Consider the following 15000-nt stretch of genomic DNA (forward strand, 5'->3'; position numbering starts at 1 on the left):
GTATCGCCGCCCTGGTGGTCATCGTGGTGCTGGGCATCTACAGGATCCACACCACGCAGCAGGAGTCCCGGGACGACGAGGACGAGGGGAAAGACCAGGACGTGGAGTGGGACACCACGTCGCTCACCATCACCGTCAACCCCATGGAGGTACACCCAGCTGTGGGGCCGGTGTGTGTGTGTGTGTGTGTGTGTGTGTGTGTGTGTGTGTGTGTGTGTGTGTGTGTGTGTGTGTGTGTGTATGTGCGTTTGTGTGTATGTGTGTGCGTGCGTGCATAAGTGCGTGCGGGTGTGTATGTGTTCATGCGTAAGTGTGTGTGTGTGTGTGTGTGTGTGTGTGTGTGTGTGTGTGTGACAGTGTGCGCGTGCACGCATGCGAGTGTGTGCGTATGTGCCCCTATGTGTGTTATATATACACTGAGAAAAATCCCTTCATGAAGGCTTTCAACACTTTGTACAAAATGGGCCCAGCCTTTTCTGGACATATCTAAAGTGAACATGTTTCTTCCACGTGACTCATTCCCCAGAACATTCAAGGACCCAAGGCAGCGAAGGAGGAGGTGAGAGGAGGGGAGTATGAAGAGGAGGAAGAGACGGGGGCAGCCACTAGCGCTGAGTCGGATGACAGTGAGCAGGACGATGATGAAGAGGAAGAGGAGGAGGAGGAGGAGGAGGAGGAGGAGGAGAGAGAAGCACAGGCCGAGAGGAAGAGCAGACGCAAGACTGAGTGGGACAGCTCCTCCTCTGTGAGATATTGATCAGGGGAAGGCATAGCTGATTTAAAAAGAAATAAAAAACTAAACATGCACACACATACTCACTCGAACCCCTCTAGAGAAATCTGTTAAAATCTGTTTGGAGTGCAGGATGGTGTTTCCTTTTTGTTGTGCATGTTTTCTAATGAAACAGTGCACTCTGGTGGGCAAAGGTGGAACTATGCGTTACACGAGTAAACGTCTTTCAGTTAGGGAAATCCATCTAGTCTAATCTTTATTGTTATTTTATCTCTCAAATCCATCTGAATCAATGCAATAGTAATAGAAAAACTACAAACCAACTAAATTATAAAGATCTAGGCTTATTGAACTTACCACAACGGGGCATTGAATATGTTTAACAAATGTTTTATTTATTGCATAAAAGACTCAATAGCGTTCATCCCTCTTGATTTGAATCCATCATTTCCAAATGAACTATGAGTTTTGTTTACCATATTCCACATAGAGTCAGCAAACTGCCCACGAACCGTAGCGCAGATTAACAAGTGTATGCAAGCGAATTTTGAATCTCCACTAATGCAGTTCAATAACCGCGTTTTTGAGTGCATGTCCTCCTCTGCCTGGTTCCAGGTGACATGACGGAAAAAGACAAAGTGGTATCGTTAGGATTTTATGAAGATCCCTTGTGGTCTCTTGGTTACATCATACCCTTTAGTATCCCCACCTTCTGGTTATTCTACGGACACCTCGGGGTGGGACCCACGATGACGGCCCACCCAACCTTATTCACATCACTACTTTTCATTGAGGGAGGAACAGGTGGATAGGGAGGAGCAGGATGGTGTGGGGGGCTAGGGTGCAGGGTGTAGGGTGGTGTGTTTCACCCAATCAACATATTACATATATATATATATATATATATATATATATATATATATATATATATATATATATATATATATATATATATATATATATAAAAAATGATCATTGAATCTATAGCCTATAACAGCAATCTCCTGGGACCCCATATGGAAATCAGGGGACCCTAAGTGGGGGTCCCGACCCAAAGGTTGGGATCCACTGCTTTGTACTGTGACCACTGTACTTTGTGGAAAGACGCCCCGCCCAAAGGTACTGGCTTCGATCCCCGATGTGCGCAGTATCCCTGGGGACATCCTTGAGCAAGATGGCCCCCCCCACTTTCCCGCTCCTAATCACATCTGGTATCCCGGGTCTGTCTCAAGTGACCGTAAGCGACCTTGGTGACAAACATCTGCTCCGATGAGTGAGGGACACTCAGAGACAGACTTCTCCTCAGCAATCTTCTGCCGAAATACCCTTCAATCACAAACTGATATGAGGGGTTTCTAACCCGCCAATTTATCCATTGACCGTCAGTCTGATTACCATTCAACGTGACTGCACCCGACGTTTCCTAACTGATGAGTCCAGGGGGAAAATGACCAGAAAATGCTCAGAATACCCAGAGCAGGCTTAGATGAAGCTCCCCTCCACGCCAGAACTGCGTTTTAATCAACACGATGGGATATCATACAAAGGAGCCCACCATATACAATGCAATATACTATTATATTTTACCTTCTAAATGTCAACATGAATGTTTGCATATGTTTACATTATGTTTACGGTAGTACATAAAAGCCCAATGCAGTCTTATTGACGTTCCTCATGTCCAGCTGGACCTGAGCGGACCAGGAGGAACAGAGGAAAGCACGGAGTCAACAATGGCTGGGTAGCTCCACTCTTTAGATAGAGCTACCTTTACTTATGTAAGTCGCTGTGGATAAAAGCGTCTGCTAAATGCCCTAAATGTTAATGTACATTTTGAATCTACAATTCAGTTTCTAATAATTATAATACGTATACACACTTAATTTCATTGAATTCCCACAACAGAGGCCCAGTCCAAGTTCAAAGACAAAGGATGTAGGAGGTTTCAGTCTCAAAACAATGTTACATTGAACATTAACCATGGATCAGTAATGAACGATGAATAATTTCTCTTAACTCTCCCCCCCCCCCTTATTTTCTTAGTTTACGTTAACGTCACTCTGTGTTATTCCTGTGAAAGGTTCATCATGTGATTACCTTGCTACCCTTCTGTTAGCCTTTAGAGACTGTAATCGTGATGTCATCATTGTGAGACAGAAGCCTTGGTTCCAATCGCTTCACCCTTTGGCATATTGTGTGATTGAAAGTATATCAAGAGAAAAATATCATTTTGAATATAAATACAAAGCCTGAAAAAAAATCAAAGATTGTTATTTTATATATGTTTCTTTTTTTCTTTTTGTAAACAAAATGGTTGGAATTTCTCTCTCTCTCTCTCTCTCTCTCTCTCTCTCTCTCTCTCTCTCTCTCTCTCTCTCTCTCTCTCTCTCTCTCTCTCTCTCTCTCTCTCTCTCTCCCCCTCTCTGTAATGCCTCTCTGCCATCCCAGTTCTTTCTGTATATTGACCAATAAAGACTTGTTTTAGAATCTAAACCTCACCTGGCTTTCATTTGTGGAAATATAATTACAAAATCTACATATATTTCAAATGATTACACGAAATGCAAAAACAACACCAAAATAATATTATACATATTATTTTATTGTATTATAAATATACCAAAATATAAACCAAAATCAAAAACCTGACTTCCAAACACAATTATCTTCCTTTTGCCCTATCGCACTGCCCGCCGGCCTCTCCTCACTCATTTATAAAACAGTTATAGATGTATCTATTGCTGTTGGCCTTGTGACATAATTGCTATTCATATATTCAGCGCCTCCTTTCCTCATTATCATGGTGCAGATGGTGACAGAACGAGCCAGGTTTGCAGCAACACGGTGCTGTATAGTAAAACCTACAACTTGTAAGCTTCTCAAGGCCAAAGAGAGGAACAAACACAGAGAAGCATCGGCCTCGGTTGGAGCACTGCAAAGCTTCAGGCTGGAGTTGGAAGGAGTAATATGACTTGTTACCATTAATCCAATCATAAATGCTCTTATCTTTGTTGGCTGCCGAGTGCTGGTGGGTTCTGATCACAAATGGGTTTGCGATTATGTGGGAGAGGCCATCTTTCCAGTGAGCTGACTCAGCACTAAACTATATTTTGTGTGTCGTCAAACTCACAATCTTCTCAATGTAAAAGTAGTTTGTAGTCTGTGGTGCGAGATCTAATACAATGACAGTTGACAAGTTCAAAGCAAACAGTGCCTGTGTACAAATGTGGATATTTTATAAAACAGAAAAATATGAAATAAATGTGCTTAAATGTTACTAAATATAAGTAAATGTACCTCAATGTTAATACAAATGCTAAATGTAAATAAATGTAACTAAATGTAAGTAAATTATCTGATCTAAATGGATCCTGCGAGGGTCAACCAGTGTGTGTGTGTGTGTGTGTGTGTGTGTGTGTGTGTGTGTGTGTGTGTGTGTGTGTGTGTGTGTGTGTGTGTGTGTGTGTGTGTGTGTGTGTGTGTGTGTGTGTGTGTGTGTGGTGCGTTTACATAAAGAAAACTCTCAGGGTCATGCTGAGTATGGGCCACTAGAGTTGCAATCTCCTATAACTTTGGCTCCCGTCTAGTCTTCCCGTGCTGCTCGCCACATTATTATTAAAAACATAACAACAATTTTTCAGCCTTTTCAGGGGGAGCTTAAGCCCCCCTTAATCCTCTCTAGTCTGAGGACAAGTAGCTGGAGGATGGTTTCCTCAATAATTATCTCCATGATCGATAGTGACATCTTGTGGCCGGTTATTGTCATTGTGGAAGATTATTCCCAAACCAATATCCTTGTTGAATACTACTAAGCTGATTCATTATGTGTCTACTCCTCTCGTATTTTACTTTTTTTGTACATTTGGTGACAATGTAAGATGTTTTAACTGATCCTGTCCATAATTAACAGCTCAGTGCAGCTCTCAGAGGCCAATATCAGAGTACATATTGGACAAGCTGACTTTTGATTGGCTAGTATTATATGTAAATGTTACTCATTTTATGATCAATTTGACATAAAATCCCCGCATACCCTCCTGCACAGAGGAGATGTAATACTCACATGTACCCACGTGGTGGCAGCAGGAACACGTTAGAGATTTTATGGCAAGAGTAAGAATATATTTATTGACCATATAGTGATATAGACATATTTATTGCTGGTTCAATTACCAGTACAAGAAACTTGATTGCTTTTGTCACATTCCTCTTTTTATATTGCGCTGCTGGTTTATTGTGTGTGCGTTCTGCGATCTATGGTCTTATGTTTGTCTGTATGAGTCAGGGTCCATTGAACAATGTCAACAATTCATACATTGCAAACATAAATACAGAAAAAAACACACACACACACACACACACACACACACACACACACACACACTCACACACACACACACACACACACACACACACACACACACACACACTCACACACTCACACACACACCACGTACACCATCCTCCTGTTAGCCACTGTAGTTCTACGCTGCACTAAATCAGAACGTATTAAGCTATTAACGTTTATGGAGGCTATATTGGCCGTTGACCATCGTGGGCCATGCACAGACACTCATTGAGTTTTCGAGATGGAGTGCTCAAACGTGTATACAAAGTGCCCACATTGGTTGACTACAAAAGGCACCGACTCAAACTCTCCAGGACTATCACCGACCTGCAACCCCTGGTTGAACCACAGTTGGAAATGTGATGTGCCTCAAAAAGAGGTTTGATGAAATAAAATAACAACCTAGAACAATATGTCTCTCTCTCTGTCGGTATGTGCTGAATGAAAAACAAGTGTGTACAAGTCACTGTGTGTGTTTGTGTATGTTTGTGGGAAGGGGAAGGGGTTAAGCCCTAGGCCTATTTCACAGGCCTCCTGCCCGAAATGACATGCCCATAATGAATAGAGTATGCCTCCACAACTACAAGGGCTATATAAATAAAGTTGGTTTCAAAAGGAAGGTAACACCTGTGAGGTGGCTTCAGAAGTGTCAGAATCAATATAGATGTTACTGTGTCAGAGTAAATTCAGCTAGAACATAGTAAGAAATGTCAATTTTCAATTTTCACCTAGAGAAAACACATTATTTAGAGTGAATACCACCTTGAAACTATGGGATAGTAGCCCAGAACCTTTAGGGAAACATGTAACAACATCTGACGAGTACCCTGTTCCAGGATAAATGCTAATAAAGTGAATAAAGTGATTTTAGAGAGGTTTTAGTACAGGTAGGTCCAGACGGACTAAATGGTGCCATTTGGGCACTTTTGGGCACCATCAGTGCCATTTGACCTTTCTAAGGTACCAGACTGTAAAACTAATTTTATTTCACTGACATATCACTATAGGTATTCATTCCATCCAAATTCAACAGTTTTGACAGTTTTGAAATTTCACCCAGACCTCTATACATTTTCCCAGTCAAAGAAAACCATACAATCGAAATGAAGTTTGACTCCAACTGGAGCAGATATATTTGAGAACAACATATAATAAAACCAAACTGTAAAAACAAAGGTAAAAACACAGCTAAAAACTACAATCACTAGGGATAAAGATATATATATATATATACATATATATATAAACAGAGGTGGGGGGGCTGACGCTGGAGCAGGAGCAGTCGATGAAGGTGGCTCATAATCAGCATCATCATCACTGTGGAACCCAAGAAGAAGAAAGAAAATAATGTAACTTCAAACAGACATGTAACAATATGTTGGGGTAAACAAGACATGTACTGGGGAAGTCAACTAACAATCCAGTTTGCACCAGTTTGAGTGTGTGCATTTACTAAATTCATTGCAGGATAATAAATCAAATCCAAGTTTATTTATCACTTACAAAGCAATGCTTGGTTTGCTAGGTCCTCTCAACAATGCAAAAATGAATAAAGAGAAGAAAGGATAGAGATAGTATCAAATAAACTATGTACAATATATTGATGATGATAATTGATGCAAATAATATCATAAATATAAATATAAGGCAAAGAGTACCGGAAGTGAGTGTGTGGAATGAGTAGAGTGAGTAGGGTGATCGATAGATAGATAATATCTAATAAGGTGATAGATCGTCAATTTGACACCAAATCAATAAGTAATCGATAACAGAGATTACATACCTTTCAGGTGATGGAATTCGATATTCTGAATCACTGTTGTCCGTGCCCAGTTCTGGCAACAGCAAGTCACTGACGTCAGACGACGACTCAAGAGGGACTACGGTAGCCCCACTGTCGCTAATGATAGCGAATGCCTCCGCAAAAGTATAGGTTTTTCTCCTGCCTGCCATTATTTATTTTAAAATAATAACAAACAATGCAAGAAAATACAAAATAACTAGCTAACTACCAGCTAACTAGAAATGCAAACGAAGTAATAAGCGTGTAGTAGGAGCGTATGTCTCTATCTAGCCGGAGTGTCTGAAGAGCGCTCAGAAAGTCCTCGGCGCTTCTGGCGCGAATTATGCTGACCTTCCAGTCAAACCCTGGAAGATATCTTGGGTATCCATTGGTCAATTTGGATGATTGACCCCTCTATCGAACCGTTAGAGCCAATAGAGTCGAGGGACAGTCAAATCGAGGGACCCAAATTCATGTAAAAAAAACACTATTCGCCAATCAAAAGTATCACATTGTATAACGTTTTTTATTTGTTTATTTATTTTGCTCTTCTTTGGCTGCTAGTTCAGTGAGTTTTCGTCGTTGAGTGATGCCCGTTATATCATTGGAATCTGTGACATATAGTTTGTTCGGGTGGCATGAAGTAGCGAAATCGGCGGCGGTCAGTATGAGCGCATGCACGTTTTGCGTGTTTTACTATGGGCTCATTTAGTTGCTTGGTGTTAGAATTGTATTTTGTTTAGGTAAAAATGGTTATCATGGGCTTTTAGCCGAGCTTCTTCCCGTTACGTGGGTATGCACCATGGACATGTTGGAGCATGGTGGTGCTGTTTACAGCTGTTTACAGCACACGTTGGCGCAGCTGCCCCCGCCCCCGGGGGCGCTCGGGTTTAAGAGGTTTTTAATGGGTTGTGTCTCTGTGTGTTTTATAGTTCAGAGTTACAATGATGACGGTTAATATTAGTTAATATTTATAACTCTAATTTGCAGGCTTGGTGGACCCAGAGAACGCATAGTGTCAATAGTTAAGGGGATGTTTCAACCCCCTCCCACCTGATTGGTTGTCGTTGTATTGCCATTCAAAAGTGGAAAAACGCAATATATCTGAAAATATACAATTTACAAAGGTGATGAATAGCACACACGGCTTCAGGAGATCTAGCCAGGGCCAGGGCGTCCGCCGCGTGGATAGCATGCAGAGGAGTGCTTCTCAAAAGACCAAATTAACCAACGTTCATTCCCCAACATCACAGCAGCATTCATACACGCAACTGCCATCGCACATTCTCCCTTGGCATGATTGACTATACTCCTTACCCTAAAGCAGTGTGTGTGTGTGTGTGTGTGTGTGTGTGTGTGTGTGTGTGTGTGTGTGTGTGTGTGTGTGTGTGTGTGTGTGTGTGTGTGTGTGTGTGTGTGTGTGTGTAAGTGTGTGTGTGTGTGTGTGTGTGTAAGTGTGTGTGTGTAAGTGTGTGCGTGTGTATGTGTGTGCGTACATATGTGTGTGTGTGTGTGTGTGTGGTGTGTGTGTGTAAGTGTGTGTGTGTGTGTGTGTGTGTTTGTGTGTGTGTGTGTGTGCGTGTGCAACATATCTGGCAGAACTTAAAAACGTAGGTTGTTAGTGACTTTCTGGACACAACTTCTGTCCAATCTGGGCAAGCAGAGATAAGAGGCTATAGTGACTAGCCAACCTGCTGCCCCTTTGGCTGTATTTCAAACACTCTGCTTTATCTGAGTTAAACACCCTCACACACGCACTCACACACACACACACACGCACGCACACACACAACACACCCACATACACACACGCATGCATTTACACAACACACACACATACACACACGCATGCATTCACACATATGCACACATAAACACACGCGCACAAACACACAAACACACAGGCACACAAACACCTATGCAACAGAGATGGTCATTACCAGTAATAGCGAGCCTGTATCACAGATGCCTGGCAGCCCCTTGTTACCTTGTCCCCTCTTTTCATTTAATCTGCCTATAAAACCCTCTTCTCTCATGTGTGTTTATTTGTGTGTGTGTGTGTGTGCGTGTGTGTGTGTGTGTGTGTGTGTATGTGTGTGTGCGTGTGTGTGTGTGTGTGTGTCTGTGTCTGTGTGTGCATGTGCTTGTGAGAGCAAGAGAGAGAGAGAGAGGAATTTTGTAATTCAATGACTATTGCATTTGATTTATTTCCTGTGCGATTTTTCTGTATCCTCTGTTGCACACACACACACACACACACACACACACACACACGCACACACACACACACACACACACACACACATAATAAGAATTCCAAGCATGAAGGCAAAAAATGGCTGAGTCATCTCGATGGCAGGCTGTGTGTATTCTCAGCCAACAGTTTGAATAATATTGGGTCATTTTACTTTCTCAGACACACAGTTGTCACTTAGTGGCCCCGTCACACTTTCCCTTTGTGTGACTAATTGAGTGTTCTCTGTCATGTTAAATTGTGTAGTTGTTTTAATTAAGTGTTATGTGTTATGTTAAACTGTGTCATTTCGAATTAAGTGTTCTGTTTTATGTTAAATTATGTCGTTTTTTAATTAAGTGTTCTGTATTATGTCCAATTGAATTGTTTTTGAATTAAATAGTCTGTGTTGTGGGAGACGGACCTTTTAATTATTTCAGTACATGGACCCCGGGTAGCTGGCCCACCCCAGGTCTGAAGAAGAGTCACAGCAGGAGTCTTTATGTCCAGACACTACCAGCTTTTATCAGGCCATTCTGGAGCCTTCCTGAACTCTCCATCAGGGACCGCAGAGGAAACCACAGGCGCTGCCACTATACGATATTGCACTATGTCGATTCTGATTGGTTCAAATCTATTTATGGCTTATTACATCACCTAGCACCAATGTGAAAAAAAAAAACACACAGGCTGCACTAGAGATGGCGCTAAAGTGTGGTTTGGCTTTAGACTTCAGCATCTGTCCTCAAGACTTTCCCCACCGGGGGCCGGGGACCAAATCAATAGCGAAGAACGATTGAACTCAATATAAAGCATCCTGGCCGGCGCTGCTGTTTTCGGTGGACAGAGGTTAGGCATGTCCCCCGGTCCCGGGGCCAGCGCTCCCGTCCCAGAGAGCAATGAGTGACCCGCCGTGGCACAATCGTCTTCTCCTCACTTGGTTGCACCCCCCTGGTCCCAGACCGCGGCCGTTAGAGGGGCTTTATTGCCATTTTAAGTGTTCCCCGCGGAGGTGCCATCATAGAAAATGGATGTCGCAATAGGGTTAATGGTGTGCCAAAGGTGCCTTGTTTCCACTCAAGGTCTGCCACGAGGGGCGATGTGCTCTGGGTTTTTAGAGTGGCTCTGAACGAATAGACTCTGGTCTCGCTCAACCATGTGTTTCGACCCCTTTTTCACACGTTTTAGATACTTTCGTTGTAATCTTCTTTTTCGGGTTTGTACTTTTAACAGGTTGTGAAGCACTTTGCGATTCTCCTTCAATGACAATTGATTATTTTAATCCCAGCTTTACTGGTAAGGTAGGTTCATGAGGAGTGTTTGAAAGAAATGGCAGGTTTCTACTGTGGCTCCTGTCTTCTGTGATGTTCTTCTACAGAAAGAGTCCCTGAAGGGCCTTCGGGACCAAGCGTAGAGTGCAGCCATCGGGTTAGAGACCCCTACATGAGGTTACACATGAGTCCATACATGAGGTAACCCTATCATTGGAGCTCAAACCTAGAGGAGATTATAGCAGGTCCCTTGTTATGACACCGTGAAAACATGATGACGAGGCTGCACAGAAATACTCTTCCAGGAAGCATGTAGTGACACACTTTTCCCGGGAACTGTGAGTTTCTATTTGTAGTCTGTACTTTAAACCTGATGAGGGGGGATTTTGGTTTTTTTCTTCAAGCAACCACAACAGGGATTCAGATTGACTAAGCCACTGAAGGAGAGCTGAGGTGGAGGAGGTGGAGGAGTTATCAGCTGGTGGAGTGGGAGGTGGAGGTCAGCAGTGTGACTACATCGTACATTGCGATGGAAATGAGGAGACGCCAGTCGATTTACAAGTGACCTGGTCGGGACCAGACAGACGCTCCAGAATGCTCCAGAATAACAACAGGTTGTCGAGGTCAGACCTAATGAGGCTGAGCTGGCTGCAGGGTGACAGCTGAGTGGAGGGGAGAGGCTTCTGAACCAGCTCTTGATCCGCAGACAAGCTGACGTGGAAATATTGTATTTATTTAGGTGAAGTCAACCGAGTGACACACGCAAAGCAAGGCAAGGAAAGCTTCCGGAATGCCTCCAGTTTCCATGGTGATGTTCGTGTACCCTGAACCCAATGACACGGGACACAGTTGTGCAGTGAGTTGATTTAGATGGGCTCTTATTGTATATTGCTGTGTCTCGTCCTTGGAGGGGGATAAATGCCTCGGAATAAAAGCTGCATTGTATTATTCAATGCTTCATTTTGCTGTTTCTTTCATGAGGTGATACATCAAGATATCGATTTCCACATCAACTTACGACCTCTCTCTCCCACCCAAACACACACACAGACAGTGACAGTGTGTATGAATTGAGGAATGCAGCATCTGAATTCATGACTGCCTCACAGCAGCCATCATGCAGGCACCAATGCGTCTGCATTGTTTTATTTCATTTGGCCGCATTCACGTGGCCTATGGCCTGTAATCATTGAGAGCAGGCTCCAACTATCTCAGCTGAGTATTTATAGTTTCCCGATAAGCATTAGCTTCTCCATCCCCTTCTGGGATGGAAACTGTGGGCTCTGGCTGTGCAGAGCCCAGCGTGAGAATCTGCAGGCTAAGGCCTTCCCTCAGAGGATTACACACTTCCTTGCATACAATCAATGATACTAATGGAGGGCAACCACCGTCCAGCACGCCGCCCCAGCCACCTCCCCCGTCGGCCGGGGAGCAGAGCTATAGCCCGGCTCCAGCCCGGAGCTCCAAACCCAAACCTGTTCTGGGGTCCTTCATGGTCAGCCACCCAGGTAATAGAAAGGGTTTGTTTGTGTGTTGTATGAAAACTTTCGGAGAGGGATTGGATTTTTGGAGGTGAGGGTTACGCAAACATCAATTTCACGGGGTCTTCGGAGCAGATGAGGGCTTTCCAAACAAACTGCCAAGCAAACTTTTTTTGACAACCAGGCAACAAGCGTGGGAGTGTATTGAGTGTATGTTTTACTCTAGAGCACAAACGGCTTCAGCCCGCCTGGTTGGTCAAGGGCCAACACACACATATGTGGAAAAGAACAGGGGGCCCGAAAAAACGATGGGATGCAAACTAAAAATACTGAAAAAACAAAGGGAGTCACTTGGGGTCACTTGGCTTTTATTCACATTTCATGTCTGCTGATGGGAGACAACACTGTCAGTTCAACGCCCTCTTCCTCTGGTGGAGACAAATCACTGACTTATCATAAGATTAATAATAATAGAAGCAGCATTGGGTGTAACAATTTACTCATTCTCATCTCACCATCGTCGCCATCCACCCCATCGTTCCTCATCATCATCATCATCACCATCATCATCATCATCATCATCATCATCATCATCCTCCTCTCAAGGGTTAACATCGGACGACTTGGACCATGTTTAAAAAATAAAAAACACAACGGTACTGGAGCTAGTTAAATAAACCTCACAACAACTTCATATCGCTCTATCTGCATCGGAGTCAATCGGATGCCACACGCACAATAAAATAGTTAATAGAATAACAAACGCCGTAATAACAATAATATAAGAATCAACCTCAGATGTAAAAAGACAAAGGGAAAAAAAGTGACATGAGCCTTTAACAGGAAGAAAAGAGAATTGGTCTACAGTGTGTGTTTTATGCTGTGTGTGTGTGTGCAAGTATGTGTATGTGTGTGAGTGTATGTGTGCATTCATTGTCCCTAACGTGCCACCAGCGTGGCGTTAGGTGACTTCCTGCTACACCCGGCCCTCAGAAGGTGTGAACACCCTTCCACGGTGTTCTCCAAGGTCTACACGAAAACACATCTTCAGAATCCCTAGGAAGAAGAAAGTAATAATTTCCTTTTCCGTTTCCCCCCCCCCCCCAGAAAAGTTCAATTGGGATTTGCATATAGAAACCTGTAACTAGAGTAGGGCTATCGGTGGTGGTCCAGCAACACGCACGGTGAACCAGCGCTCCAGCCCTCTAAGGCATGGTGGAGGGGAGGCGAGGCCGACAGGAGGACGGGCGTGAGGCCAGTAGGTACACTGCAGCCACCCCACTGGGCAGGGGAACAGCCCTGGGATTACCGCGTGCCTTCTCTGTAAAGGGGCTGAAATGTCCTGTGGAAGAATCGTCAGCGCTGCGGTCAGAGGCATCTCCTCACGGCTAAAAGCGGGGCCTGGTACAATTTGGTTCCTATGGATTTCTTTGTAAACATGAATTTGCTTGTTTGTCCAACCGCAAATTTAGTCGAACAAACAGCTGAATAGATTGGTTTGATCTGCTGCCAGGCCGCGGTCATGGGCGCGTGATGACAGGAGGGTGTGTGCGCAACACCGGGCTATAAAGCCAGCACATCTGCCACACGGTCTGTTCTGCTGTCTTGTAACACAGTCAGTGCAGACGGCCGTGCCCTGGGGGGATTGCTACAGTAGAACAAAATCTTGGCTAGCAAGGCATTTAAAGTCAAACTAATATCAAACTGTCGGCTAACCGGTTAGCTTCGTACTGCAAACGTGTCCCTGCACCTTCAAACAGAAACACCTTCTTTTGGTGTCGACGTGTATCAGCCGAAACGTGAAGACACACACTTTACATTCACCTTAAGGTGGGCCGCACTCGCTCTTTAGAGAGGTATACGTTGGTTTCAGTAAATGTGTGGAAAAACTACCGGAAAGGAATGTGTTTACTCATTCGGGGGAACATGGGTGCCATTATGGGGTTGGATCATTCAATGTTAAATCCTATAGTTGTGTATGACATTGTTTCTTGTTGGATCGGGCAGCAAATCAATGGGGTGAAAGAAGACGAGTGTCAACGCAAACCTTCCAACATGAACAGATGGGCGCTGTGCTATTACTGCCAATCAGGCTTGGACATACACTGCTGTCGCTTGCATCACACAAGACCTTTCAGAATCATATCCAGTGGTAATGATAGAGTGATTTAAGTCAAAGGCCTCCAGGGGTTCAATTAGTGTGCTTCGTGGATGCAGTTCTTCTTCTCTCCTGTAGATGGCGGTATGGCTCCCACCACATACTTCACTCTTTCTTTCTTTCTTTCTTTCTTTACCATTCAACCACATCGTTTGTGTTCGTCTGTTTCCCCACAAGAAGGGCATTCCGAGACATCGGTGAGTTACCATCAATAATAATTTAAATAAAGTCCTAAATAGTTTTCTTTCCCCAAGTTCATCATAAAAACTATACTTTAACCACTCCTTGGAAACCGTGATCAATGAGGAAGTTCAGCCAGCAGTCCTTTCCGTCCGTCTGTCCGTCCGTCCGTCCATCCAGGGTAGATCTATACATCTCCTGGAGGTCTTGGCCCTCCGCGTATGAGCTCCTCCTTGCGTCCATGCATATAATCTCACTGTGCGGTACCCAGTGGGTGGGGTCGATCTTGAGGGGAGGGGGGACCCCCTTTGTGCTTGTCCGGTCGCTGGGCCAGGCTGGGTGCTGGGGGGGGTGGGGGGCGGGGGCGCTCAGCGTCACTGGTACTGGAGGTAATTCTTGAGGGACTGGGGCAGAGGGAGGCCCTCGATCTCCTGGAGCCGCTCCCGCCCCAGAGCCAGCCGGGCGGCCCGCCGACACAGGTCCATCAGGGGGAGGGGCTCGGCTGCAGGGGGAGAGAGAGGGAGAGAGGGGGAGAGGGATAGAGAGAGAGAGAATATTTTTTTTTAATTTAGAGATTTTAAATTGGTTTTAATGCCTCACACACACCCCTTGGCAATTGCTAATATTTGCTAACATAGCGTACGGCTTCGTGTCGGTCTTGTTTTTACAGCGTTGCCACTTGCCGAAGACGAAATTCCATTTTAGGTCAATTTAATGCATAATAAATTTCTCAGCTTATCTGAACTCATCAAATTTTCAGAGACCGAGAGAGTATTAATCACCGACCCCAACATTTCTCATTTTCATTTTTTG

The 15000-nt window shown here is 44.1% G+C and overlaps 2 protein-coding genes across 2 annotated transcripts in view; one reads left to right on the forward strand and one right to left on the reverse strand.

Annotated features, from left to right (window-relative positions):
• Window positions 1-1052, forward strand: part of LOC132463138 (calsyntenin-2-like) — a 12295-nt gene extending 11243 nt beyond the window's left edge. Inside the window, 2 exon segments of the mRNA XM_060059083.1 lie at window positions 1-149; window positions 527-1052. The exon segment at window positions 1-149 is cut by the window's left edge and continues 36 nt beyond it. Of these exon segments, the coding sequence (XP_059915066.1) occupies window positions 1-149; window positions 527-757 (380 nt within the window). The 3' untranslated portion in view covers window positions 758-1052.
• An 11148-nt stretch (window positions 1053-12200) lies between these two features.
• The window catches only part of LOC132463406 (SPRY domain-containing SOCS box protein 4-like), a 34241-nt gene continuing 31441 nt past the window's right edge, over window positions 12201-15000 (reverse strand). The window contains exon 3 of the mRNA XM_060059553.1: window positions 12201-14689. Coding sequence (XP_059915536.1) covers window positions 14562-14689 — 128 coding nt within the window. The 3' untranslated portion in view covers window positions 12201-14561. The remainder of the gene's footprint in view (window positions 14690-15000) is intronic.

This window comes from Gadus macrocephalus, chromosome 8, assembly GCF_031168955.1.
Source record: "Gadus macrocephalus chromosome 8, ASM3116895v1".
NCBI lineage: Eukaryota > Metazoa > Chordata > Actinopteri > Gadiformes > Gadidae > Gadus > Gadus macrocephalus.